Below are 27140 nucleotides of genomic sequence, written 5' to 3'. Positions count from 1 at the left end.
AAGACTCTGTCTCAAAATAAAAAAATAAAAATAAAAAGGGTTGGGGACATGGCTGAATGGTAAATCCATTGTTCTGGAAAAAAAAAGAAAGAATAAAAGTAACATTTCTAGTACCTTCAATGATCCCAAAGAAATAGTTAATCATATATAATAATAGGTCATTCCTTTTTATCTATTGGTGTCAATGTTTTTTTTTTCCTCTTAGAACATTCCTGAAGTCTTGACCTTTCATATTACATTTATTTTTGTTTTCTCCTAGTTTCTTTCTAGCTTCTATCATTACAATCTAGAGAAGTAATATGCTATATTGAAAAGGTAATGATACTGAAACCAGAGAGACCTAAACTCAAACCTACGTTCTGACACTTATTAGTTGTTACTTTGCCTGTTCTCTATCCCTTACTAATAACTATGAAGAGTACTTTACTAACAAATAGGTAGCTCGTATTTGGCAGTAATTACATTAGTTCCTTTCTTCACCCTGCTCCCTGGGAAAAGGAGGGGACTTAATAATTTACTTATATGACAAATAGTAGCAAACACCTGTTGAGGATTCTGCAGAAAAGATCCACTCTAAATTGGAAAAAATGCTAAAGAATAGAATCAGAAAGTTCTACAAGTGGTACTAGTTGCTAACACTAACTAACTTATGTGATTCGTTCACATTGTACCTCTGATGCCATAGGACAAACAGGATTTTTAATGCTCTTGGACTGTAGGTTTCTTTATTCTCATCTTATTTTTATGTTAACCTCATGAGGTGTTATTGCACCAAAGATAAGGATATAGAAGGATAGAAATTTAAAGTAATTTGTGTGAACTTGTATAGATGGTAAACAGCCAACACAGGATTTAAACTGAAGTTTTTCAATTCGAAATTTTGATGGGAATAAAGAATGCTGACTAAAAATGCATGGTATACAGGGAAAGAAAATAATACAATAATAATTGACTATTCATTTAACCATATGGCTGGGATATGGTAAGATCTGAAGTTATAAAGAGAGCCTAGAGCTGAACTATAAGGAGGCTTGTATGACATACTAGGAACATTAGTTTTATTCTTAGGATGAAGGTGAGTCATAAGGGTTTTAAGCATAATAATAGATTGCCATGTGTTAATTTAGAAACAACTCTGAGGAGAATGGATTTGAATGAGGAGTATATGTATAAATCTGCAGCATGACTAGAGGCAGGGAGGCCAATTAGGAAGCTCTGGCAGCAATCCTCAAGGGAGATACACATCAATGGCATCTTCATCTCACAGTAGTGATTGTTTTTGAGAACCTGGGAGTGGATGGAATGTCTAAGGGATCCTACACAAGGAGGAGTTCCAAATATTTCATCTACATAAGCATACAAGAAAATCTGAAGAATGTTTGATTTTCCCCAAGACTCTCTGCCAAGAGCTGGGATGAGCCTGGGATCACTTGGCTCTGTTGTCACTTCCTCCCACCAGGGCCTGGTCCCTTGAGTTCTCTCTCTCCAGAATCATAGTGTCTGGAAGGGACCCCAGAGGCCTAATAGTAAAAGCCTAAGAGTCTCTGCTAAGAAGAGCTCATTCTTCCTCCCTCCAGTACAACTACTCTTGGGCTTAGCTCTATTGTCACTGACTTCGGTCCTTAGTCTCTTCCTCCCCTGGGTTTGCAAACTAACCAATTCTTTAATGAACAGTCACTGTCTGTGACCTCATTAAAAAGTTGATAATGACATACTCTGCTGTTGAGGGAGCACAGTTGACTGAGGCTCCCAGTGGCCTATGCTGGGTCCTGGAGGGGAAGGGTAGGTGACTAGACAGGCTCAGATCTGGGGAGAAGGGCTAATGTCTCAGGTGGCACAGCCACACCTCCTGATGACCTCATCTTGGCAAGGGGCCATCTATGAAGCTCAAGTCTCTGCTGGCCTGCAGGTTTCTAGGAGCAGCTGCTGTCTAGAACAGAAGCAATTTTCCTCTGAGCTGTCAGCTCTGCTTAATGCCTACTCTACTTAGACAGAGGGCTACAATTTCTGAGATTTAAGAAGTGGCTTTCCTTGTACTTATTTTTTTTTTCTTTGTACAAATCTTTTTACTTCTCTCTTACAGATTGGATTCTCTTATCTTCTAATCTCTACCTGACTGCCACAGTAATGTTCTAAATACCCTAATATTTTTTTCTTGTCCTGAAAACCCTTATTATATAGTTCAAAAAATAGCGTTCAAATATCTCAGCATAGATGGCCTTTCAAGACATGGTTCCTACCCACCTCTCCATTCTAGTCTTCCTCCTGTTTTCTCTCCCATGTCACAATTTCTATCATTCTTAACACGTTCCATGCCACTGTCATCAGCATCATCATAATGGTTAACATTTCTATAGAAATTATGATGTCCCCTGCACAATTCTTTTGTGATTTACATGTATTAACTGAGTTAATCCTACATCAAGCTATGAGGTAAATGCTATGATTGTTCTCATTTCATAAAAGGAGAAACTGAGGACAGGAGATCTTAAGTAACTTGCCCAATGTTATAGAGCTGTTAAGCAAACAGGATCAAGGTTAAAACCCAGGCATTTTAGTGTCAGAGCTCATGCATTGAGCAGGTGTTGGAAAACTATAGCCTATCTAACACTCCACAAGTATTTATTTTGTTCATGAGTTAATTTATTTTTACATTTTTAGAAAGATTTATTTTCTAATCTTAATATTTTTACATTTTTAGAAAATTTATTTTTATTTTTTAGAAAAACCAAAAGAAAATTACTATTTCTTGACATGTAAAAATTATTTGAAATTCAAATTTCAGTGCTCAGAAATAAAGTTGTATTGGAGTACAACCATACTCATTTATTTATATATTATGGCTGATTTTATGCTACAGTGGCCAAAGTTGAGCAGCTGTGACAGAGTTTGTCCATTAGCAATACTTTCTTCTACTCCTTAGAACACTAACAACCACAATAATACAGTTGTAAATTGTCAGTGTTTTTAGTTTCAATGCACATCTCTGTAGTATAGAATTATGGATTCATTTTTATTTTCAGTGGATACACATCCTACCAAAAATAGATTTCAAATGCCACATTTGAAGAAGCAGTGGAATTTAAATCATTTTGCAATCCAATTAGATGTCAGAACATTGTGTTTATCATGCAATGATACCTAACTATGCTGAAAGCATACAATGTACATAGATACCATCTAAGCACTTGTGCAACATTTTCAACTCACAGAATACAACACAAAAAAATTTGAAATTTTAAAATGGTATATCTTATAGCAGGATTTCATCATAAAAATGAAAAGTGAGTTCTTTAGATATTCTGAATACAAATATACTATATGAGTAGGTGAAAAAAGATCTTCTCCCATTCTGTAGTCTCTCTCTTCATTCTGTAATGTTCTGTAGGCTTTTTAATTTGATGCCAATCCACTTATTGATTTTTGGTTTTATTTCTTGTGCTTCTTGTGCCAATATACCGGAGTGTTGATCCTATTTTTTCTTCTAGAAATTGCAGAGTTTCTGGTCTAATTCCTAGGTCTTCTGACCACTTTGAATTGACTTTTGTGCAGGATGTTTTCTTCTAAAACAAATAAACCAATCAATAAATGGACAAAAGAACTAAACAGACATTTCTCCAAAGAAGTAATACAAATGGCCAACAAATATTTTAAAATATGTTCTACATTTTTAGTAATTAGGAGATGTAAATCAAAACTACATTGAGATTTCATCTCACTCCAGTCAGAATGTCAGTTATAAAGACCACAAATAATAATAAGTGTTGATAACGATGTGGGGCAAAAAGGTACACTCATACATTGTTGGTGGGACTGCCAATTACTGCAACTACTCTGGAAAGCAGTATGGAGATTCCTCAAAAAATTAAGAATGAAACCATGATATGACCTAGATATCCCACTTATCAGTGTATATCCCAAAGGTCTAAAATTGGCATAATATAAAGATACAGCCACATTAACATTTAAAGCAGCAGGATTCAACATAGCTAAGCCATTAACTAACCTAAGTGCCTTTCAATAGATGACTGGATAAAGAATATGTGGTACATACCGGCAATGGGGTATTAGTCATACAGAAGAATGAAATTATGGCATTTTCTGGTAAATGGATGGAACTAGATACAATCATCCTAAGTGAAATAAGCCAGACACAGAAAGTCAAAGGTTGAATGTTTTCTCTGAAATGTGAAAACTAATCCAAAATAAGAGGAAAGAAAAAAAAAAGAAAAAAAAGCATGAAAGATTCCATCATAATAGAAAAAAAGATCAGTGGAGTAGACTAAGGGGATTGTAGGGAGGGAGGAGGGATGAAATAAAGAAAGAACAGTGGAATAAATCTAACCTAATTCCTATGGGCATATATGAATATACAACAGTGATTTTCACCATTATGTATATTTATGAGGTAATTTAAAAACTATAAATCAAAAGCAGAAAAATCAGTAGAAAGAAGAGAACAGGGAAAGGAAGGAGAAAAGAGAAGTTTTGGAGACTAAAATAGAGTAAATTATATTTTATGCTTATATAATCATGTCAAAATGAATTATAATGCTTTATATAGCTAAAAAGAATTAATAAAGCCCCTCCCAAGTCGCTGATCAGGCGCACCGCGCAAGCGCAGTGACCCATTTGGCTGAGGCGTTATTTGACGACGCCGCCCCTGGCAGTCGGAAGTTGCCTGAACACAGGCGCCCTGGGAGAGTCACCGACTGGTGTACTGACTGGCCGCCTGAGGACGGACTGCCCCGGGCGGTGAAAGAGCAGGCCTAATGGCGCCAGTCACGTGAGGCGGAAAGCTGAGTGCGGCCGGCGGTGCCCGCCCCAGCGATGCAGGCCCCGCTAGTCGCCTCAGGTAACCGGGCTGGCGGCCCCGTGACGCCTAGACCCCCACCACCTTTCTCCTCATCCCTTTGGCGGTCGCTGGGCAGCTGAGGCTTGTTTCTGGGCTCTGGGTGCTCCAGGCGCGTGGAGCTCCAGGCGCCTTTGAATTTTGAGGGAACTCACCGGGGTAGGGTACCTTGGCCCCAGGGTCTGCAGCTTCTCTCTGGTCTGTGCAAACCCAAGATGGCCCTTGGGAGCTGCCCTGGCCTGGCCAAGCTCTCTCCTAGCAACCTGCGGGAGGGGGCGGGTCTGGAGCCTGGAAGACAACTCGGCGAAGAATTTGGACCAGCGGAAGGGTTGGAGTTGCTGCCGCCCAGTGGGGATGATGCTGCCCATTGCGTGGTGACGCTGGGATGAGGAAGAGTTAGTGATGAGAGTAAACAGCTAACCCTGAAAAAAAGAAAAAGAAAAGTGAAAAAGAGGCTGAAATTATATAGCGGGTGCAGTGGTGTACACCTGTAATCCCAGGGGCGTGGGAGGCTGAGGCAGGAGGTTTTCAAGTTCAAATCCAACCTCAGCAACTTAGCTAGGCTCTGAGCAACTCAGCAACACCTGTCTCGAAATAAAATATAAAAAGGAGTTGAGGATGTGACCCAGTGGTTATGCACTCCTGGGTTCAATCCCTGGTACCAAAGAAAGAAAGAAAGAAATATACCCGAACATGGAGTATATAACAAACAAGGCCATTAATATAGTCTATAAGTGTTTTCTAGGCAACAGAGATGAAAAAGAAGTTTGCTAAGATAGGCATAAAAATTAGACTTCTTTATGTAATTATGGAAATATTGTAATGAAAACAAATTGCAATAGTAGAAACAAAAGAATTATTGAAAGCAGAAAAGAATAGACATTTTTTTTTCCAAAGGAGAAAAATACATTAACAGACTTATGGTGCTCTCTCGAAAGGTATAGAAAATGGGGAAAAAATTGAAAAATAGTATAAAGCAAAGTAACAAATAATTAAGTGTTCCTGAGGAGGTCAAGGAAGCAAATGGAGTAAAAGTAATCTATAGTAAAAAAAAAAAAATACTAGCAACCTAAGAAAAATCAATTAAATAATAACAATGACTCATTAAGCGGCCGGCAAAATCAAAGAAGAAAGGCTAACAACCAGTTGTGTTCTAGAAGACAATATGATTTTCAAAATTTATTCAAAATTTTATAGCATTTGTAGAGGGAAAACTCATTTCTTTTTTTAATTAAAATATTTTAAATTTATTTTAATTAATATATAAAATATAAAAATTATTTAAAGTTAAAGGAATGTTCATCAGAGACAAAGTGCCAACTTTTAATTTTACTCTCTCTCAGTTTCCAGAAGTTCTGAGAGAAACCCAGCCAGCCCTTTCATCTATGCTTTCATCTATGCTCCCTCCTCCTTCCTAATCCTTTTCACCAGTACCACATACTACCCGTCTGCCACTAAATGGGGCTTCTAGTAAAAGGGTTTTAGTAGAAGGAAGTGAGTGGATATGGAATTCAATGGAAACTTCAGGAATAATGCACTTTAGAAATTCACATATTCATTTTTAATGCTCATTATCCAAAAATACATATATGGGGCATAATCTGGACATATGATGAACATTCCTATATGATGACCTTTAACTCTAAAGACATTAAGTCTAAATCAGCTTTTCTTTCTCTCTCTCTCTCTCTCCTTATTGATTTTCTTGAATCTTGGGGACAACTAGAGGATAAGTCTCCACAATAAAGAAAGGCAGAAGGCTAGGTGCAGTGGCCCAGGCCTGTAATCCTGGAGACTTCGCATCTGAGAGAGGAGGAAAACAAGTTCAAGGACAGTCATGATAAATTAGTGATTCCCTTTCTCAAAACAAACAAACAAAAAAAATGGAGATGTAGCTGAGTGGTAGAGGCCTTGTTGACCATGTGTGAGGCCCTTGGTTCAATCACCAGCACCACCAAAGGGAAAAAACCCACAAGTCATCACCACATATGCCACTGCTGGAAGACTCTAGACCTTGAGAAATTGTATGTTTTACAAAAGTAGTTGTATAAAAAGATATCTTTTCATTTTTTGAGGAAGTTTCATTGTTTTTACACATATGTACAATGCCTATCAAAATAACTAGCATTGTCATAATGTACTTTCCTTTGGTTAAATTAGCATAAAACAAAAGTAGAATTCTCCAAAAGTCTTTATACAATTTATGCTTTCATTATTGAAATTATGGGAAGGAATACATAGCATAGCACATGGAAAAAAGTAATGCTGGCAAAATAAAATGATAGAAAAATTTAAAAAAAGAAAGAAAAGTAAAACTGATATTTAAAACTGTCTTTTTTTTTTTTTTTTCTTGGTACTTGGGATTGAACCTGGGGCTCATGAGCACTGAGCTACATTCATTGCTGGTTTTATATTTTAAGAGAGAGTTTCACTAAGTTGCTTGTGGCTTCATTAAATTACTGAGGCTATCCTGGAACTTGTGATCCTTTTACCTCAGCTTCCTGAGTAGCTGGGACTACAGACATTTTAGGGATTAATTATGAGCAAATGCACAGAGGTGGTACATAAAGATGGTTGACTTTCACAATGACTAATTCTATTTTAAATCTTACATTGAGATGAATTGTGCCTTTTTTCCCCCCAGTACTGAAGATTAAACTATGGGCACTTGGCCACTGAGTTATGTCTCCAGCTCTATTTTGTATTTTATTTAGAGACAGGGTCTCACTGAGTTGCTTAGTGCCTCACCATTGCTGAGGCTGGCTTTGAACTCATGATCCTCCTGTCTCAGCTTTTGGAGCTGCTGGAATTACAAGCATGTGTGAACATGCCTGAACAATTTTGCCCTTTTTTTTTTTTTTTAATTTTAGAGCATGACTCTCCTCAGAGATTATGTTCACATTAATTTCCTACATGGTATTGTTTTCCTGAAATACAATCAAGAGTCTCATGATCTTGAATTGAAACTGATTCATGAAGAAATCTCTTTGGGACATGTTTGACACAAAGAAGCCACAGTGTAGTTTTTACTATCACAATGATCCAAGGAGGGGTAGTTTTTATCATTGGGAATCTAAGACTGTACACAAATTTTTAGACTTCTTTACAAAGTTGCATTTTAACTACCCAGGCTGAATTCTGCTTTGGAGGGGTTCATAATTTAGCCCCTCTAGAGATAGAGCCCCAGCTGCTGCTAATGGAAATTAGTAGGATACCACTCAGGGCTCACCCACCCACTAGGCAAAGCACCTAGGGCCTTATAATACACTGGGGGCCTAAAAATTATTTTAATTTCTTTAAAACAGGAGGAAAAAATTGACTTTCATGCCTAATATAACATGTGATATATAATATTAACACATTATCTTAAACTATTGTGAAAAGAATATGATTTTTAATTTAATATATTAGTTGGGTTTTCAGTGCAGGAATGAGTCTGTGAAGCTACAAGTGTGCCTGGGGCCAAGAGTCATGGTGGGTCCTTTCAAGGAGCAGAGGGCCAAAGGTTCTGTTGCAATTTCCCAGCCTCAGGAAGGTTTAGCCTTTGACAAGTAGCACAGGGAGAGGCCTTGGGCTTTGATGTGAGCTAGGAAATGCACCAGGAAGAGAAGGAGGTATCTCTCAACTTGACCTCCAATTAACTGTACTCTGACATCTTTACTTGTCTTAACTAATCTTTATATTTAAAAGTTTATCTTTTAATAATCTTCAGTATCTTTTGTATCAATTTCATAATTTAATAAATTTCTTTTTTGAATTATTATTGATATCATTTGCATCCATTTTGCAAACTGAAATCTCACTATATTTTTGTAGTTTTGTGACTCTACAAATATCTTGCTAAAAAAGTTGGGGCTGGGGATGTGGCTCAAGTGGTAGCGTGCTCCCCTGGCATGGGTGCAGCCTGGGTTCGATCCTTAGCACCACATACAAACACCACATACAAAAGTTTGTCTGCTGAAAACTAAAATGTAAATAAAATATTTTTTAAAAAGTCAGTACTTAAATTTCATTTCACTAGAATAATTTCCAGGAAGACAGAAAAAGGAATGAAAGTGGAAGATATGAGATTTATAGAGAATTGATTTCATCAAGTATTTTTCTGATTAAAGGTCCTACAAATCCACAAAATTGTGTAGCATCATTATCTTTGTTTAGTGATTTAAAATCTACATGATTCCATGTCAACAGGGAGCCATGTTTTCATTACTATAAACATTTACATATATGTAAAAATACTTAATGCTTTCTACCTCTTGGAATTATAAGTCATTTAGTATGTCCTAGAATCTCTATACAATCTATTCCCTTTAGGATTTTAAGGGCAGTCTTTTTCTAACCATGTGGATCGTTTTTATATTGTACTATGAAAGAACAATATTTTTTCCTTAATAGAGTTTCTTGTTTCTGTGAATGAATCTGTGGAATATATTCCTAAAAGTGGAATTTCTATATCAAAATAGTATATTTAAAACTGTTAGAACACAAGGCTATATTGCATGTTGAAGAGTGCTACCAAATTCATTCAAACAACAGTATTGAGGAAATTCTTTCTGCCAACACTTGTAAAAATTTTTTCTTAGTTATACATGGACACAATATCTTTGTTTTTATGTGATGCTGAGGATCGAACCCTGTGCTTCACATGTGCAAGGCAAGCCCTCTGACACTGAGCCACAACCCCAGACCTTTGTCAACATTTCAACAACATGGGTTATAATAAAAATTTCTTCTTTTTTTTTATTTAGCAGGAAGCAAATCCAGAGACTCATGCATGCTAGGCAAGTGCTCCACCACTGACCTATATCCCTGGACCATGTACTGAAGGTTTTTAACACTTTCTAATATGCCATTTAAATATGTATTTCTTTTGTTTGTGTCTAACATTAGTGAGGCCATGATTATCTCTCCTACTATAGAAGCATTTAGTATTGTGTATTTATCTGTGGGAATTTAAAAATGCTGGGGATATATTTTGCTGAGTAAGCAAATTTCCAGAACTCCCTACTACCACCCCAAAGTGACTAATAAATGCTTCATAACTGTCGCATTGAACATGTCAAAAACACTCAGGGTCACTCCAGGAGAACTGGGCTACGTGAAATAACCACACAAGAGATAAAAATATCTTTTTCTTTGGGGTTGCTGTGATGGCTCCTCTGACCTTAAGGGTCTACAGAAAGACAACAAGCACATGCTGACCCCTTTCTTTGAGGAGAAGTCATTCAAATAAGACAAGGGGTCAGGTTTCAAGGGGCTGAGTCTAGCTTCATGATGTCTGCTATCAGCAGGTTGACTGACATATAGGAAGGCCACATCCAAGGGCAGAGTAAGAGAAGGGGACACACAAAGGGTGTTTCCATGGAACATTCTATCCCAAACAGGGCAAGGGGTTAATATCGCAAAGGAAGAGGTGAGCCTAGCTCCACCCATGGGGCTGCTGGAAGGCACTCGTAAGCATGAAGACACATATGGTTGCATTTTTACTACTCTCAAGATCGGAGCTACTGTCTTCAGCTACTTAAAAGTGGCCAGATCATGGGGAGTGACCAACAGTGCCTCAACCCATCAGGAGAAGAAAACGCTGGTTCCATAACTTTTATAGGTTTCTGTCCCTTGATTCTCAGGGCAATTCTGCTTGAGTCTGAGAACTTGGCCATTTGTGCAATACATTCCTACTCCCTGCTTGTGAGTGTCCTGGTCTCCAAGGAGAGAGAGGCCCACAGAGAGAGTGGAATGGAGTGTTCAGATGTGGTGGGTTCAGGTGTAATTGTTGAATTACAAATTGTTGACTCCAAATTTTATTTTGTTTTTATTTTTCTGTTTTTAATGGATAACTACATTAGAGAACTTTTAAAAATTGTGGTGAATACCTCTGATAGGGAGGGACCAATGCCAAGGGTCCTGAATTTCACAAGTTTAAGTTCCATTCCTATAAATTTATAGATGTGACACTCAGCAGATGATCTAACATCTGTAGTCTTCATGTTTCCATCTGTGAACTGAAAACAAAACCTTTCATAGGTAGTATCATGATTCAGTTCATCCATCAGTGATAAGTAGACAGCTCAAAGCAGAAAATTAGTTGTTAAATTATGATTATAGGAGTGCATGACCACCATCGGCACCATCATCCTCAGCAGTAGCAGCAGCAGCAGCAGCCGCACCACCACCACCATTATTATTTCTACAATCACAGCCACAACCATCACCACCACCATCATCACCAGCCGAGGGCAGCCCCAAGGCCCAGGCAAAGCTCTGAAACATGAGCAGAAACACACCCTCCAGCAGCACCAGGAAACACCGAAGAAGGCTATGGTGAAATAAATGGTAATGCTGGAGAAAGAGAAATATCTTTAAAGAGCCTGGGTTCTGATGAAGCTACCAACCCTATTTCCAGGGTCCTCAATGGCAACCAGCAAGTTGTAGACTCTAGCCTGAAGCAGACTGTAAAGGCCAGCACCTTTGGGAAAGCAGGAATTAAAACCAAGAATTTCATTCAGAAAAACAGTATGGACAAAAAGAATGGGAAGTCTTACGAAAATAAATCTGGAGAAAACCAGTCTGTAGATAAGACCGATACTGTAGCAATTCCAAATGGTGTCGTAACAAATATTTCAGGCTACATTACTAATGGTTATATGGGCAAAGGAGCAGATAATGATGGTAGTGGATCTGACAGTGGATATACCACTCCTAAAAAAAATAAAGCTAGGCGCAATAGTGCCAAGGGTTGTGAAAACCTTAATTTAGTGCAGGACAAAATAATGCAACAAGAGACTAACGTCCCAACTTTAAAACAGGGACTTGAAACTTTAAAGCCTGACTATAGTGAACAAAAGGGAAATAGAGTAGATGGTTCAAAGCCCATTTGGAAATATGAGACTGGGCCTGGAGGAACAACTTGAGGAAAACCTGCCATGGGTGATATGCTTCATAAAAGTTCAGATATTAAACCTGGTGTGAGCAGCAAAAAGTTTGATGATCAGCCCAAAGGAAAGCATGCCTTAGCTGTTGCCTCCAAAGAGGACTCATGGACCCTATTTAAACCACCCCCAGTTTTTCCAGTGGACAATAGCAGTGCTAAAATAGTTCCTAAAATAAGTTATGCAAGCAAAGTTAAGGAAAACCTCAACAAAACTATACAGAATTCCATCTTCATCGTCTTCGTCATCTACTGGGGAAACTCAGACCCAGTCTTCAAGTCGGTTATCCCAGGTCCCTATGTCAGCACTGAAGTCTGTTACTTCAGCCAACTTTTCCAATGGGCCTGTTTTAGCAGGGACTGATGGAAGTGTGTATCCTTCAGGGGGCCAGCCACTGCTAACTACTGCTGCTAATACTCTAACACCCGTCTCTTCTGGAACTGATTCAGTACTCCAAGACATGAGTTTAACTTCAGCAGCTGTTGAACAAATTAAATCTAGCCTTTTTATCTATCCTTCAAATATGCAAACTGTGCTGTTGAGCACAGCACAAGTGGATCTGCCCTCTCAGACAGATCAGCAAAACCTGGGGGATATTTTCCAGAATCAGTGGGGTTTATCATTTATAAATGAGCCCAATGCTGGCCCTGAGACTGTTATTGGGAAGTCATCAGATCATAAAGTGATGGAGGTGACATTTCAAGGAGAATATCCTGCCACTTTGGTTTCACAGGGTGCTGAAATAATCCCCTCAGGAATGGAGCATCCTGTGTTTCCCAAGGCTTATGAGCTGGAAAAACGGACTAGTTCTCAAGTTCTGGGTAGCATTCTAAAACCTGGGACTGTTATGAGAGTGGAGCCTTATCCTTGGAACCCAGTCATATAGGTGACCTGCAGAAAGCAGACACCAGTAGTCAAGGTGCTTTAGTGTTTCTCTCAAAGGACTACGAGATAGAAAATGTAAATCCTCTGGCCTCTCCTAGGAACACTTTGTTAGGCTCCACCAAAGAACAGAGAGATACCAGAGAGGCCTAGAAAGGAATGATAGCTGGGGTTCTTTTGACCTGAGGGCTGCTATTGTATATCACACTAAAGAAATGAAATCTATTTGGAATTTGCAGAAGCAAGATCCCAAAAGGATAATCACTTACAGTGAAGCCATGAATAGTCCAGATTAATGAAGGACCAGACTGCCTGTTTGTAACCTATCTGAAGCATTAGAGCCACTCTTCATGGGGGACACAAGATTTTTTTGCTCCTAGATCTTCAACACAGCAGAGGAACCATAAGTAGAATCACAGGATAATATATACACACACACACACACACACACACACACACACACACACACACACACATATATATAGTTATTTTAAAAAAAGGCAACTGAAAGTAATTAGACTTCTTTTTTTTCTTTTTTTTTATTGGTTGTTCACAACATTACAGAGCTCTTGACATAACATATTTCATACATTAGATTGACGTGGATTATGAACTCCCAATTTTACCCCAAATGCAGATTGCAGAATCACGTCAGTTACACATCCACAATTTTACATAATGCCCTATTAGTAATTGTTGTATTCTGCTACCTTTCCTATCCCCTACTATCCCCCCTCCCCTTCCCTCACATCTTCTCTCTCTACCCCATCTACTGTAATTCATTTCTCTCCTTGTTTATTTTCCCATTCCCCTCACAACCTCTTCTATGTAATTTTGTATAGCAATGAGGGTCTCCCTTCATTTCCATGCAATTTCCCTTTTCTCTCCCTTTCCCTCCCATCTCATGTCTCTGTTTAATGTTAATCTTTTCTTCCTGCTCTTCCTCCCTGCTCTGTTCATAGTTGCTCTCATTATATCAAAGAAGACATTTGGTATTTGTTTTTTAGGGATTGGCTAGCTTCACTAAGCATAATCTGCTCTAGTGCCATCCATTTCCCTGCAAATTCCATGATTTTGTCATTTTTTAGTGCTGCGTAATATTCCATGGTGTATAAATGCCATATTTTTTTTATCCATTCATCTATTGAAGGGCATCTGGGTTGGTTCCACAGTCTAGTAATTAGACTTCTTAAGGAATCAAATTTATTTCAAGAGACTACACATGGTTATTTAATCTCTGGTACTGAATAGTTTGTTGTTGTTTTGTTTTGTTTTGTTTCCTCTCTTTTTTTTTCTTTTCATTTGTAAGTTTTTGTTTAAGTGTGAATGCAAGTGATTAATGAATATAGACTTACAAGCATGGTTCTAAAGTTCCTGCTGTCATCAACTTGGGCAACAAATGACCCACTGGAAAGGCAAATCCACTTAAAAGATCTCTGTATCTTGTTCTGTGACTAAAGTGATACACTAATCATGGGGAACCCAGAATGAGTCAACATTTTCCCCTACTCCTCCCTTGATCTTTTGGTTTTACTTTAAGCCCTGCGAGAATGCTGGATAAATGCCTTGAAGTTTGCAGGGGTGTATTTTTTTTTTTTTTTTTTTTAGCAAATATGATTTGCATGTCTTGCCAGGAGTTTAAGCAGCCTCTGTGGGGTATTGGGGAAATCTTTTTGTTCTTTCCTTTTTTTTTTTTTGTGGGGTGGGGATAGGGGAGGGCATTGAAGTTCTACAATTCTGGAGTAGTTGGTGGGTACATAGTTAACTTGTTTTGGTTATATGTTGAACTTTTAACAACTGAAGAATCCATGAGTGTCATTTAAAGAAAAGTTGCAGAACAAGCAATTGGCTTAGATATGGGGGGAATCTTTTGCCCATATTTTAATGTAATTGTCTAACTGGGAGCAAAAATATATTCTGCTTTTCAACTGTTAAAAAAAAAAGGAGTGCACAAAAGCAGAGCTTTTCTTGACCACATGTTTGTCTTCAATGGAACCAAATCAGTTTAATCCAAATATTTAAGGAGCATGAGTGGTAATCTGCCATGAGTGAAATTCTGTGATGGATGCAGCATATAGAGAGACTTGAAGAGCTGCTTCCTGCTTGGAAGGACTTAGTTTGTGAGAGAAAATCAAGTTAAAGTCAAGAGACAATGCAGGACACAGCCAACTCTCATATCCCATCATGGCTGGTTAAGTGCAAAGTAACCTAATGTTCATGATGACTCTATCAGAACCAGGATTTTATATGAGCTGTGTTGGGGGGAAGAGACAATGAAAAGGATAATCATGAGAAATAAGGGAATAAAGAGGAAAGAGAGTCATAACAAAAATTAAGAGGGAAAGAGGAGAAAGTAAAAATGAAAAGTGAAAGAAAGGAAGGAGAGAGGGATGAAGAAAGGAAGGAAGGAAACAAACTATGGACATCAGAAGAGGCAGGTGATTGTAAGCTGTGGTTCAGGCACCAATAGTGGCAGGTTGTAGAATTCAGTGGAGAGAATGGACTCTCCACACCTGGGTCATGGAACAAAACTTCTCAAGATAAGCTCCTAAGGATGAGACAGGCACAGGCTCAAAAACTGTATTATAGAAATATCACATTGTAGTTCATAAATATGTTTATTTATAGGTTTATTGTGTGTCAGTTGACAACATTTAAAATTTAATTTCGTAAATATTATGCTGAAAAACTAAAAGCCAAAAAGATAATTGAGGGAATTGGCAATACTACTGACTTCATCCAGTGAACTCATCCAGTGCTAGGGCCCAGGTATGTGCTTGGCTCAGCCACCACGGAATAGGGGGCTCTGGACATGCCTGATACTAAGGGAGCTCTTCCCAGTTTGATGGGTGGAGTTCCAAAGCTTCAGATTTCTGATCAGGCTAAGCGATGTCACTGGTGTGGGAAAAAGGCAAATGATTCACTCAGATACAGACAGTGCACATGTAAACTGCGTTGCATGGTACAGGATGCCAGAAAACAAAACTCAAATACTCATCTGAAGAATTGATGCTTATTTGTTTTGAAAATTCCCTGAAACCTGATAGGATCAATGTGAAATTTATATCTTCCTGGAAGGCATGGTCTGATCAGCTTGTGTTTCCATGGACGCATGGGAGAGGAAAGGTGTTTGGAGGGAGGGATCCAGTTCCTGAGTATAGGAAGTTCCATTTCCGTTGAGTACAGAAAGCCTGTGTGTGTCACGCATGTCCTGACAAGTACACCAATCATTGTCATTCTCTTGTCACCTCAGAGAACATTGCCTGGTTGAGATGAGACCCAGGTTAGACTACAATTAAGGTCAGATGATGGTAAAATCACAAACGTAGTTCATGCTGGAGCTGAAAAGCTAGGTGCTCAAGGGTACAAGCCAGGTAGGAAAATTAATGAATGCATAATTTGATTGTGTACTGAGTGTCCCAGATAGTGCTTCAAGTTTTTTTCTAATTTTGTTACCAGTAGATTACCTTAATCAAGAAGGGGACTCACTGTATGTGATTTTCAGGCCCAAGGGCAAACAAACTGAGTGACTGCAACATTTTCATAAGAGTCCCCCTCCCCAAATTCCTATTCTCTTCTACTTGTTGGAATTCTTCCATTAAGAAACTCTTTTATTTTAAAATGTGTATTATAGTATTTTATCCATCTTATAAAATTTTAATTTTTGTGTGGGTATATTCTATTTAACTAAAAAGATTCACATATATTCTTTATTACTTTTTATTCATTTGTATGTTTCTAAGATCATTTATACACATTTCATCTGCCTCTTCCAGATCCAGCATATTACTTTCTGATGGGACTGTGACAGTTTGCCTCACTCCACTGTACATCCACCCATGGACAGTCAGATTACCACTTGGTGGCCATCATCAAATACAATAGTCAATTACAGAACTCAGAGAGAATTTGTCTAGGACAGATACCTAAGAACACAACTATAACATGGAAAAACACATAACCCAAGGGTTACTGAGCATTGCCAGATAGTTCTTTGGGATAGCTGCTACATTTATATTCCAACAAGAGTGCATGGTTATGGGCTGGGAATGTGGCTCAAGCGGTAGCGCGCTCACCTGGCATGCGTGCAGCCCGGGTTCGATCCTCCAGCACCACATACAAAGATGTTGTGTCCGCCAATAACTAATAAATAAATATTTTTTTTTTTAAAAAAAAGAGTGCATGGTTATTCTATGCACAGCTTCCCCACATACTTGGAATGACACCATATTCTAATACATTTCTGTGGGCAGCTTGGTTCTGAAGAGGGCAATTCTGGCAGTAATTTCCATTCAGGGTATTCTGATTTCTCACACTTTCTCTCCTAGACAGAGATTTTACAGAGTGGTTCTGGGATGTATTCCCAAAGCTCAGAAAATCTGTGTCTTCAATATTCTGTCAAGATAGATCTATATTAGTAATAAATATCATTAAGCTTTAACTCTTGATGTGTTCTCAACATCCAAACACATATTCACACCCATGACCACAAAAGGAAATGAGACCAAGACCGCATTCAACTAATATATTACACCCTTCTTTTCTATTTTATAATCTTTGGAAAGTGAATATAAATTGTTTCATAAAACATGGTTGCTTTACTTTCAGGATATTTTCAAAATATTTGTTTTATACAGGTCATTATTTCTACATGAAGACAAAGTAAAAAAAAATTCCTCTCATATTTCACCTTGGAAGTTTGTGGTTTTTCCTTTTTTTAAGTGCCCTTCCATCCAAAATGCTCACATAAATATCCTTTGTTCTCTTCTGTATGTGTTTACTTCATTAACATGGATGCAAGGAGACAAGCCAGGATTTTTGCCAATCTTTTCTGGAAACGAGTAGAGTTGGGCTCCTGAGTCTACTCTGTGGGTAGGGCCTAAGAGTGGTGTTGCTTGATGGGTGGGGAAGGAACAGGAGTGTGGACCCTGAAGCAGAAGACCAAAGAGCTGCTACACAGCTAAATCCAGAAAGGAAGTTTTCCAAGTGAAAGGTCTCAATCTGAACCAGACCCTACTTCCACCCTAATCCCACTTCCACTGCTTCTCAGAATTTGAGGCTGACTTTATATTGCACTTGCATTTTAAACACTAGGCACATGAGCTAAGTTCTGTACTAGTTTCCGGAACCACCAGAGGGAGAAGAGACCTTCTGTAGGTAGTTTGCAAAGATCAGAATCAGCTATCTGTCCCGACCATGTGTCATTCTTCAGTCTAAAGTGGTAGAGGCTGCAGAACTGGTAGATGCCAGAAACGCCACTCAGGAGGTGCAGGCACCAAGTTCCAGTGTTTTCCCTGGCCAGGTTCACAGGGCTGCCATCTGGTGCATGTCTCCGAGGCTCAGCGTTGGTTAGTAAGTTCGACCCTTGATCCTGCTGATCACCACCCTTGGCAGGTACATAATCCAGGACACTGGACAGACAGAGCTGCCCAGTTCACGGACTCCTTGTGTACCTTCTCCCCAGTCCTCTGCAGAAGTCCTACCCTGCAGCCGCTCAGAGGGCCACCTGTCCTCCAAGAGTTCCTTTCGCTCCCAGCCTACACTCACTTACCTGTCCCCTCAAATGGCTGCTTGGCAGGGCTGCCGCCGGTCCAGAAAGGAGTTTTCCCGGTTCGATCTTCTGGAGGACCCTCACTGGCGCTCTCCAACCTACTCATCCATAGCGATAGTCCACAAAGAAACTCAATCACATGCATCTGTAAAACCAAACAAACAGACATTTCGGAACATTCTCTTGGGATTGTGGCCAAAAAAAATCTCAAATCAATATTTAACGCAATGATTTGAAGTTGATTTTCTGGATTCTTTTCATGAGATGAATTAAACTATCTAGGGGTCCTTCTGGAAAGCTAACCTCGGAGAGGCGAAGGCTCAGGCGCAGACCACTTCTCCCGCCCTCTGCCTACTCCCACACACAAGTGCCTGCATGCCCCACCCATGACGCAGGGGGACAGTGGCCCTAGGAGGAAGGATTTGATGGCGCCCGCGCTCTACTGGCAAGGTCGCATCAGTCTCTACGTGGCCCTAGCGGCATTTTTACCTTCATCAGTCCTTTCCTCCATAAGAGAAAGATCATATCTTATGGCTGCGTTGGTTCAAAAACACTGTTAAAATTTTATACTACAGGAAACATTTTCTTTGAACTTGGAGTTTTTGTTTTTTCCCCCTTCATTTTTACCCCTACCCCCCTTTGTGGCTTTTGAAAGAAATTATATTTATGTGCGTGTGGCTTCAAAAGTAATGTGAGGCCTTAACTAGGCTCTGTCGGTGAATGAGTTGCCTATTCATTCCAGGCTGAAGCAAGGTGAATTCTAAAGCCTCTGAAATGGGCTCTCCTCCCCGCAGTTTCGGCACAGTTCTGTCATGAAGCCAATGAGGCAAGGATTTCATACTGCCAGCAGTTAAGTTTGTACTCTTTTTGCTTTAAACTCGGAGCTTTTGGCTCTTGATTTAAGCCCTTACTCTGAGTCCCTAGGACTCTCCAGTGCAGGCCTTCATCTTGAGCCTCTTTCAGCATAAGGAGGAACACATGTGGCAGGAGTTCACATTTGATGGACTCTTTTATTGGTCAGGCCACAGAAGTTATTACTGGATCATCTTATCTCCAGCTGAGGGTCTAGGGGGGTGGGAGGCCTGGTATGGTGAGGATCCCAGAGGCCAAAGGTAGGTGACTGGGGCAGGCAGGCTTGTGGCCTGGTCCTCAATGTGCCTGCATATCTGTCTTGGTGGGGCTGGAGGGTGAACTAGTGCTTCTGGGAATTAGTGCTTCTCACATTCTGAGAAGCTATTAAAGAGCTGTATATTTTCAAAATATTCATGCATATAAAACAAGTGGAACTATGAGATACATACATACCATTGTTTCACCACCTTTCTATCACTTAATAAGTTGTAACCATATCGTGAGATTTTGTTCACCAATTTCATATGTTCTGATTTGTATTCATAATATTTTATTTCTAATGCCTTATTGCCAGCTATTTTCCTATTTAAATGTTTGGATTGTGATCATTTCAGCTTGTAGGTGTGTGTGTGTGTGTGTGTGTGTGAGAGAGAGAGAGAGAGAGAGAGAGAGAGAGAGAGAGAGAGAGAGAATGCACCAGACAGACAGAAAAATGTACACTGACCAAAAAGTTAACATTTGGGTTTGAAGTATAGATGTATTCTAAATTTGGGTTGCTTCCTTACATTTCCCTTTAAATACTGAAGCCGGATTTGAAGATAGGCAGTTAGTGTAGTTAGGTAAATCAGGTCTAATATTGAGTAGGAAAAAGAAAATGGAGTCCATTATCAAGAATGGAGTCCTGGAAATCAGAGCAGCACTTGGGGAAATTGAAATGTTAATGTCCCCAAGGCCCAGAACCCATCCTAAGAAACTGTTAATGAAAGAGCTCCCAGCCAGCAGGGAGGTGCTAATCAAACCACCCCAGGCCCTTCCGGCCCAGATTACTCCTCCAGTCCACCGGTCTCCCACCTTCCCACCTGCATTCTATCACTGTAAGATAAAGGGAAACAAAGGGCAGAAATTTGGGAAGACTAAAAGAAGACCTTAGCTATTAAAACAGGGAAGACCTCACCTTTCCATGGATTCCACCTTTTGGGTCCCCTTCTTCCTCTGGGGAGAAGTCTTTTCTGCTGTCCTTTAATAAAGCCTTCCACTTTCTACTGTACATTTGCCTCTGTATGCTCCTCAGGTGTTATACTGAAAGGGTAAAGTTTCTAAGCTGCAAAGCCTGAATTAAAATGTAAAAGCTAGGTATTGTTAAGTTCCTCTGCTACACGCAGAACCTGAAATTCCTGAGATAGTTAAGACAACGCCCTACTGGCCATTTAGCCTAGGGCCCTGTGCAGTTTGTCACAGGGCCCGAACCAATCAGTTTGAATGTGTACCCCGCTTAGGAGTGACCAATCACCCCTGCCCGACCTGTTCCGGCAAATGAATGTGCTAATCATGTCTCAGAGTTGTTGTTCAATTTTCCCGTGCCTCATGATGATTTGTTCTGATGTATGCAAAGCCCCCCCCCCCCCCCCGCCCTCCCCAAAAAGTGTACTTAAGCTCTGCTTGACCTCTGCTCTGGGCTCTGGGCTGCTCTATCTTCCTGAGTGAGCCTGGAACCTCAGCATGCTGAATTAATAAATCCCCTTTTGCCAATTGCATGGAGCCAGTCTCTTGTGTGGTCTCTTCTTGCGACGCTACGCTGGACCCTTACAATACTTCAGCATTCAGGGAAGCAAGGACTCATCACTGGTAAACAGAGGTAACAATACTATACCACTGCTGTCCTCCTTATGTTGTCAAAGTGTAGATTGCCCTACTAAGTGAGGATAAATCATTAAAACAAACTAGAATATATTCTAAAACTTATTTTGGTTTGATATTTTTAAATGGATTTCATGTATATCATTCTCTTTCAAACTGTAAAATTCTGTCCAAGGAAAGGCCTACTTAGTTATAGAGAAAGTAAAACAAGTACAATTTTTCTTCAATTTTTTAAATGTAGCCTCTGTCACGTGAGTTGTTCCTTGGTAAGGTTCCTTCCCTTCCCTTTGCCAAGCATTCTAAATTCTAAAGAAAGGTTGCATCTTGAGAAACTGATGTGATTCCATTTTTGAAAACAGCTTCTACCTCAAAGCCTGTCCAAGGAAGGGGGCATGACCCTTGTCCTTGGAAAAACCCAGAGAACACTCCTAGGCACATACTCACCCTGCTGAGGTGTTTGTCTGCAAATAACAGGAGAGATTTGCAGAGCCAGATGTCCCTGACTCAGGCTAGGAGAGGACCCATAGCAGCCCCCTAGCAACCACCAATCAGCATGAGACAGGGAAAACACCTGTTATGCCAGATGACACCCCAGTAGTTTATGGTGGTTGATAACATGTTGGGAAACCATGTAGTTTAGCTCATACACCCCTCATGGCTTAAACCATCAGTTCAAAGGAATCCCCCTCTTGTAGTAACCAATCACCCCTACCCAACTTGTTCCTGCCAGTGAATGTCCTAATCAGTGTTAAGAGTTGTTGTTTGACTTTCCCACAGTGTGAAATGATTTGCTGTGTGATGTTGTGAAACATAAAGTATCCCCCCAAACCTATAAAATCTCACTGAACAAAGGACCAAAACTCACTCCCTGGGACCGCTGCATCAGAAATGGTTGTGAGTCCAGGCTTGAGCTTACATTAAAGACTCTTGTGTGATTGCATCGGATTCGGCTCCTGGAGGTCTATTGGGGTCCCATGAATCTGGCATTACACACCTAATTTACCACTGTGTTCACTGCTAAGTAGGCCTTTCTTTGATTGACAGAACTTGGATCATTTGGTGACCTTCGGATTACATCAGAATGTGGAATGCACCTCCTAAGTCTTCACTTCTGTGCATCAGTTAATACAAATCATGTAAATTGCGTTGAGATCTAACTTGCAGAAAAGTAATCATTCTGGCTAAAGAAATGCAGAAACTATTCCTAGGAGTTCAGATTGGTTGGAACGTTCTGAGGAGGAAAAACTGTGAAGCAGACAGATTCCCTGGACAAAGATCATCCCCATCACACCTTTTTCCTGCCCATTGCTTGCTACATGTCATTTCCCTCCCTTTACAACCCTATTCATGCGCCTGAATTCCCTGAGGTGGCCTATTTGGGAAAGATGTCTGCACCCCAACTTCTCAGGGTGCCAACTCTTGAGTAGACCTGATTGTTTCTGAACTCTTGATTCCCAAGTATTTACTTACCAGGGGTGAGTACATGGACTTGGATCCAGTAACACATTCAGCTTTTAACACTGGGGACCTGTATATGCATCCTTCTCATGCCATACACTCACTTTTGAAGGACCCATCCAGTCCCTTGTCCTGAAATACCAAACCGGGGAATAAATCTATTCCTCACATGAATCTATTCCCCCAACTCAAGCTCTGATACTCCAAAAGTAGATTCCTTTTTCTGTACTGAACACTTGCACTGGATGTACTCAGATAACTCAACACTAAGCCTACCCTCCTTGTGGATTCCCTGTCTTGAATAATGATACCCAGAAATGTTAACAGTAACTCAGAGATCTAGGATGAATGTTCCCTCCCTCCCTCTCTCATTCTTTTTTATTGGCATCCTTTTTCCTATTCTCCTTTTGAACTTCCCTACCTCCTTCACCATAATCCTAACTCTAACTCTATCCAGGGACTGAACCCTTCATGCCATATTACTTATCACTTGTTAAAAAAAACTGAGATTTTCTAAAATTCAAGACAAGGGCTAGAGCATAGAGGGGGCGGGGAGGGAGAGAGAGAGATTTTCAATGAGTTTACTGCTTAGGGTCAGACTAATAGATATGTCTCACATTCCTGAATATATGTTGAAATTTTCACTCATAACCCCATCTGGTAGCCTACCAGAGCCACCACATCTAGCTTATGTGTGAACTTTCTGGATTATGAACATAGACCAATCCAGAAGCAACAAGTGAACTTTCCCCTCTAGTCCCCAAATTTCCCCATTTTGTATTGTAAAGCCTCTCTTATCTATAGCCAATATAAACTAAATGTAAAATGATTTATGCTTTCCTTCCTCACATTTTCATGATAAATACTTTTAGCTCTTAGGCCTGGTATACAAATTTCCAGCCACACTCTAGCCTTGCTGCTGGTAGTTGTGGAACTTATCTTGGGACTGCCCCTTTTCTGGCTAGCATCTGGCACGGCCCAATATGGATAGTGATTTCAGAGAACCCTCGGTTTAAAAGGGTTTTGTTTAATATCACCCTCTATGTACACATTCTAGGGGGAATGATGTCTTCATTCACTGTCCTCAATACATATTTCTCAGGTAAGTTCACTAAGACTCACTCCGCAGTTTGGTAAAAGAAGAAATTCTCACTAGGTTCTTAGTGGTTCACATTAATGCCATAACATTCACAGACTCAGGATGCCTTGTGTAATCTGAACTCAACTAGGCCCAGGTTCAGGCTGTCCCCATGCAATGCTGCTTTCCTTTCAGAGGAGAGACACACAGTTTTAACCCAGAGCTGGGTGAGCTCCTGGAATCAGTAACTGAATACAGACCTAGATTATTAGAAACAACTGTACCCAAAATAAAAGTAGCACCAGGAATCAGACACTATGAGGAAGGATCAGGAAAAAGTCTTCCATAAGTGTATTGGGAGTGCTATTCAGGGAGCTCCTCTTCACCCTGCAGAGACTACAGAGAATCAGGGTACTTAAAATTCATCCATCTCTTCTAGAGAGCATCTCAAAGCAAACTCCTTTGAGCTGCAACAAGGATGCAAAACTGACACTAAATGGCCAGGGGGAAGGGTGAATTTTCAATGCAGGAGACCAATGGAAAATGCTCTTTTTGGCTGGTGAATAAGGTGACACAGTGGAGTTCTCTGTTGAGACAAGAGGCAACAGGAAGGATTGTGCACTTTCTATCTTAGTGTTACCGTGGGGAATGTTCTCTTTTACTTACTGCTCATTGGTTGCCATGGTCTTTGTTTTCACCTGAACTACCAGGCCCAGGGGTGATCACTGTTACCTCAATATTGAGCCTCAAATTGACATTTGAAAGAAGCGGGTGGAGATCCTTGCTATGGTTTGAATGTATCCCGGAAAGCTTTTTCACAGGAATCTGAATCCCCCATGCAACAGTATCAGAAGGTGGGGCCTTAAAAACGTGATTAGGCCAGCAGGGCTCTGCCTCCATGAGTGGCTTCAGTGCCCTTTACAAAAGGGCTTTCAGTCTTGGGCCCTCACACCCATGTTCCTGTGCCTTTCCATCATAGGACAAGGTAGCATAAAGGCCCTTGTCAGTTGCATGCACCATGTTCTTTGACCTCCCTGACTTCAGAACCCATAGAAAATGTGTTTATTTTCTTAATAAATTCCCTGGTTTCTAAGATTCTGTTATAGTGACAGGAACCAAATTAAAACATTTGTTACAATTAGGAGTTTTCCTAATGAAGGGGATTATGAAAGAAGGTCAGGATATGCCACCCTCAATATATGCCACTTTGGCATAAGGATTATTTTGAACTAAAGGCATTTGAGTTTCTGAAATCTCTCTTTATACCTAAAAGTAGGGCTTTCCCAAATAACTTGATCATCATTAGTACTCACCCCAGGAACAATTACATCTCCCTCTGATAAGGGAATTTGCCACCACACTCAAACAGACATTCTCTACAAACTATCTTAATTCCCTATTAAGGTGATTGTAAGTTCTCCAATTTCACCACTCCTTTGGAGTAATTAGTTCTTTCCGTGACTCCTCCATACACATAAAACTTAAAATTCACAAATCTGTTATGCCTTTGGTCTGTTCAGCTGTTTCCAAGTTATTTAACAGACCCAACCACAGCCATTGAATCTACCAAGGCAGAGGAAAAGCTTTTCTTTGTTTTCCTGGAAAGCATGGACATGTATTATTTCTATTTCTCTAAGACATTACTTCATAGATTCTGAGCTATGTCCACACTTCCCACAAGTTTCACCTTTGCACATTGCTGTGGTTCCAAACTTCCTTTCTGCATTTTTGCTTCAAATGTTAGAGAATGTCTGTTGTGTGTCACCTTCTTTCAGTCAATAGTATCCTAACAAGTCTTATTATTGTGCTGCGTATCTTGGTTGGGTGAAGCTTTCCTTAATAACATTTTACAGACATATCTCTCTCTGTTTACACTTTGTTTCTTCTTTCCAATTACAAATGAGGACAGACACTGTGAAAGGCTCCACATCACATGTTTTTCTGTGTCCCACAATTGTCCCTGGGGGATTGAAACCATGGCCTGGCACCTATACACCTGACATTGCCAGCCTGCCCAGAATGTAGCCAATTTCAGACTGCAAAAGACTTAGGGTCTCCTTGTGGGGAATATGCCCTTCCCATGACCAGTCTCTGGCCATTATTACAGGCGCACACCACAATGGAATTAGACTGAATTTGAAGGCTCTGATGCACACTTCTTTCAGGGGAGTAACGCCTTCCAAGAGTTTCTGCTTGGGAGAGTTTCTGCTCCCAACCCGAGATAAAACTAGGAAATGAAAAAAACAACCTAAAGACAACAGGTTAGAGGGACAAAATAGAGTCATTCAGGACAATGACCAGGTGCCTTTTTAAATCCCACAATTTTAAAAGAGGTTTTCACATCAGGGGCTTGCTGGAGCAATTCTGTATATAGGCAAGATGCCTGAGACACCTGGATGATGATGGAGTTTGCTAGAAACTGTGTGATTGGGAAAAGTCAAAAGAACAGCTTGCAGAATCCTATTCCTGTCGTCCTTCCCACACCCCGGGGGGAATTCTTCCCTAGCAGCTATGTCTGTAGAGCTACGCCAATGACGCCGTCAGTTCTCCACCAATATTTACAGCAGTTGCTTCAATTCTTCCTAAACAGCATCTGTTGTGGCAGAGGCTGGGTTAGAGCCTCCAGAAGGTAGTGATTGTGAGTTCACAGCTTGGAGACAACAGGGAGAAATGCAAAGCAAATGCCTTCTTCAGGGGAGAGCTCCACCTGCATAGAGTGTGGCTGCCAGCCCTCCCACCAACAATGGGAGAAAAGCAGGCCTCCAGGAAGAGAGGAGGGGCTCCCATCCAAAAGAGAGACAGGGAAGCATTCCTAATGCCTACTTAACCAGGAATCTTGTGGAAAAGTTTTAAAATTTTCTCTTTTCCCTTTGGTTTTGATAATTTTAGTCTATGAAATGAGTGGACATTAGATAGATTAACAGGAGAAAAAGCACATGAATTTATTGATATGCAGGAACACAGGAACCATACACAAAGTATGCATCTCAAGGAAAGCACAGATGATTGACATTTATATAATATGTTACACAAAGAAATCGGGGATTGGGGTTTCCAGAGGTGGGAAGGAAGCAAGGCGGTCATGGGAGCTCCAGGAAAGAAAGGGCCTGAGGATCCAAGGTTGTCTTATTATACAGACAAAACTTCATGGGTAGCAAAATCCTCAAAAGACCACCTGTGTCAATCTCTGACCAGGCATCAGAACCCTAATCTCTTTTTTTTGTAAAAAGCTCTTTCCTGGGCAAATATAGAGGTCTCAGAATGAAAGCCTTGGCCTTCATCCTTTGCTCACTTTACTAAAATAGATATGAATTTCTTTTTTAAAAGAACATATTTCAGAGCTATTTCTGTCTGCAGTTTCTTTGAATAACCATCTTGAAATATACCAAGGAAATCTATTTGGACTACCACACACTTGGGTTATTCACAACCTTGCTCCAACCCCTACTTCCTTATTTCTTTCTTTTTTATTAAGGCATTTTACTTATTCGTAATAGCTGGGTTCATTTTAACAAATCATACATGCATGGAATGTAATTTACTCCATTTCAGTCCCTGGAGCCCCCACCTCTCCCTTCCTTCCTCCCTTCTATTCTCCTTCCTCTACTGGTCTTCCTTTATTTACTCTTTATTGGTGCTTTATTGATATGTGTAAAGGGAGAATTCACTATGGTACATGCA

General features: G+C 40.1%; 1 protein-coding gene and 1 pseudogene across 1 annotated transcript in view; one reads left to right on the top strand and one right to left on the bottom strand.

The window, feature by feature from the left end:
* Positions 1-10947: 10947 nt before the first annotated feature.
* LOC144254247 (FMR1-interacting protein NUFIP2 pseudogene) lies at positions 10948-12959 on the top strand (annotated as a pseudogene).
* A 4787-nt stretch (positions 12960-17746) lies between these two features.
* The window catches only part of LOC144254246 (ovochymase-2-like), a 35165-nt gene continuing 25771 nt past the window's right edge, over positions 17747-27140 (bottom strand). The window contains exons 16-18 of the mRNA XM_077797262.1: positions 25565-25686; positions 18211-18359; positions 17747-18074 (exon numbers count right to left, since the gene is read on the bottom strand). Coding sequence (XP_077653388.1) covers positions 17747-18074; positions 18211-18359; positions 25565-25686 — 599 coding nt within the window. The remainder of the gene's footprint in view (positions 18075-18210; positions 18360-25564; positions 25687-27140) is intronic.

This window comes from Urocitellus parryii, chromosome 4, assembly GCF_045843805.1.
Source record: "Urocitellus parryii isolate mUroPar1 chromosome 4, mUroPar1.hap1, whole genome shotgun sequence".
In the NCBI taxonomy this organism is placed as follows: domain Eukaryota; kingdom Metazoa; phylum Chordata; class Mammalia; order Rodentia; family Sciuridae; genus Urocitellus; species Urocitellus parryii.
The sequence above is the reverse complement of the archived record's forward strand: the minus strand, read 5'-3'. Positions and strand labels throughout refer to the sequence as shown.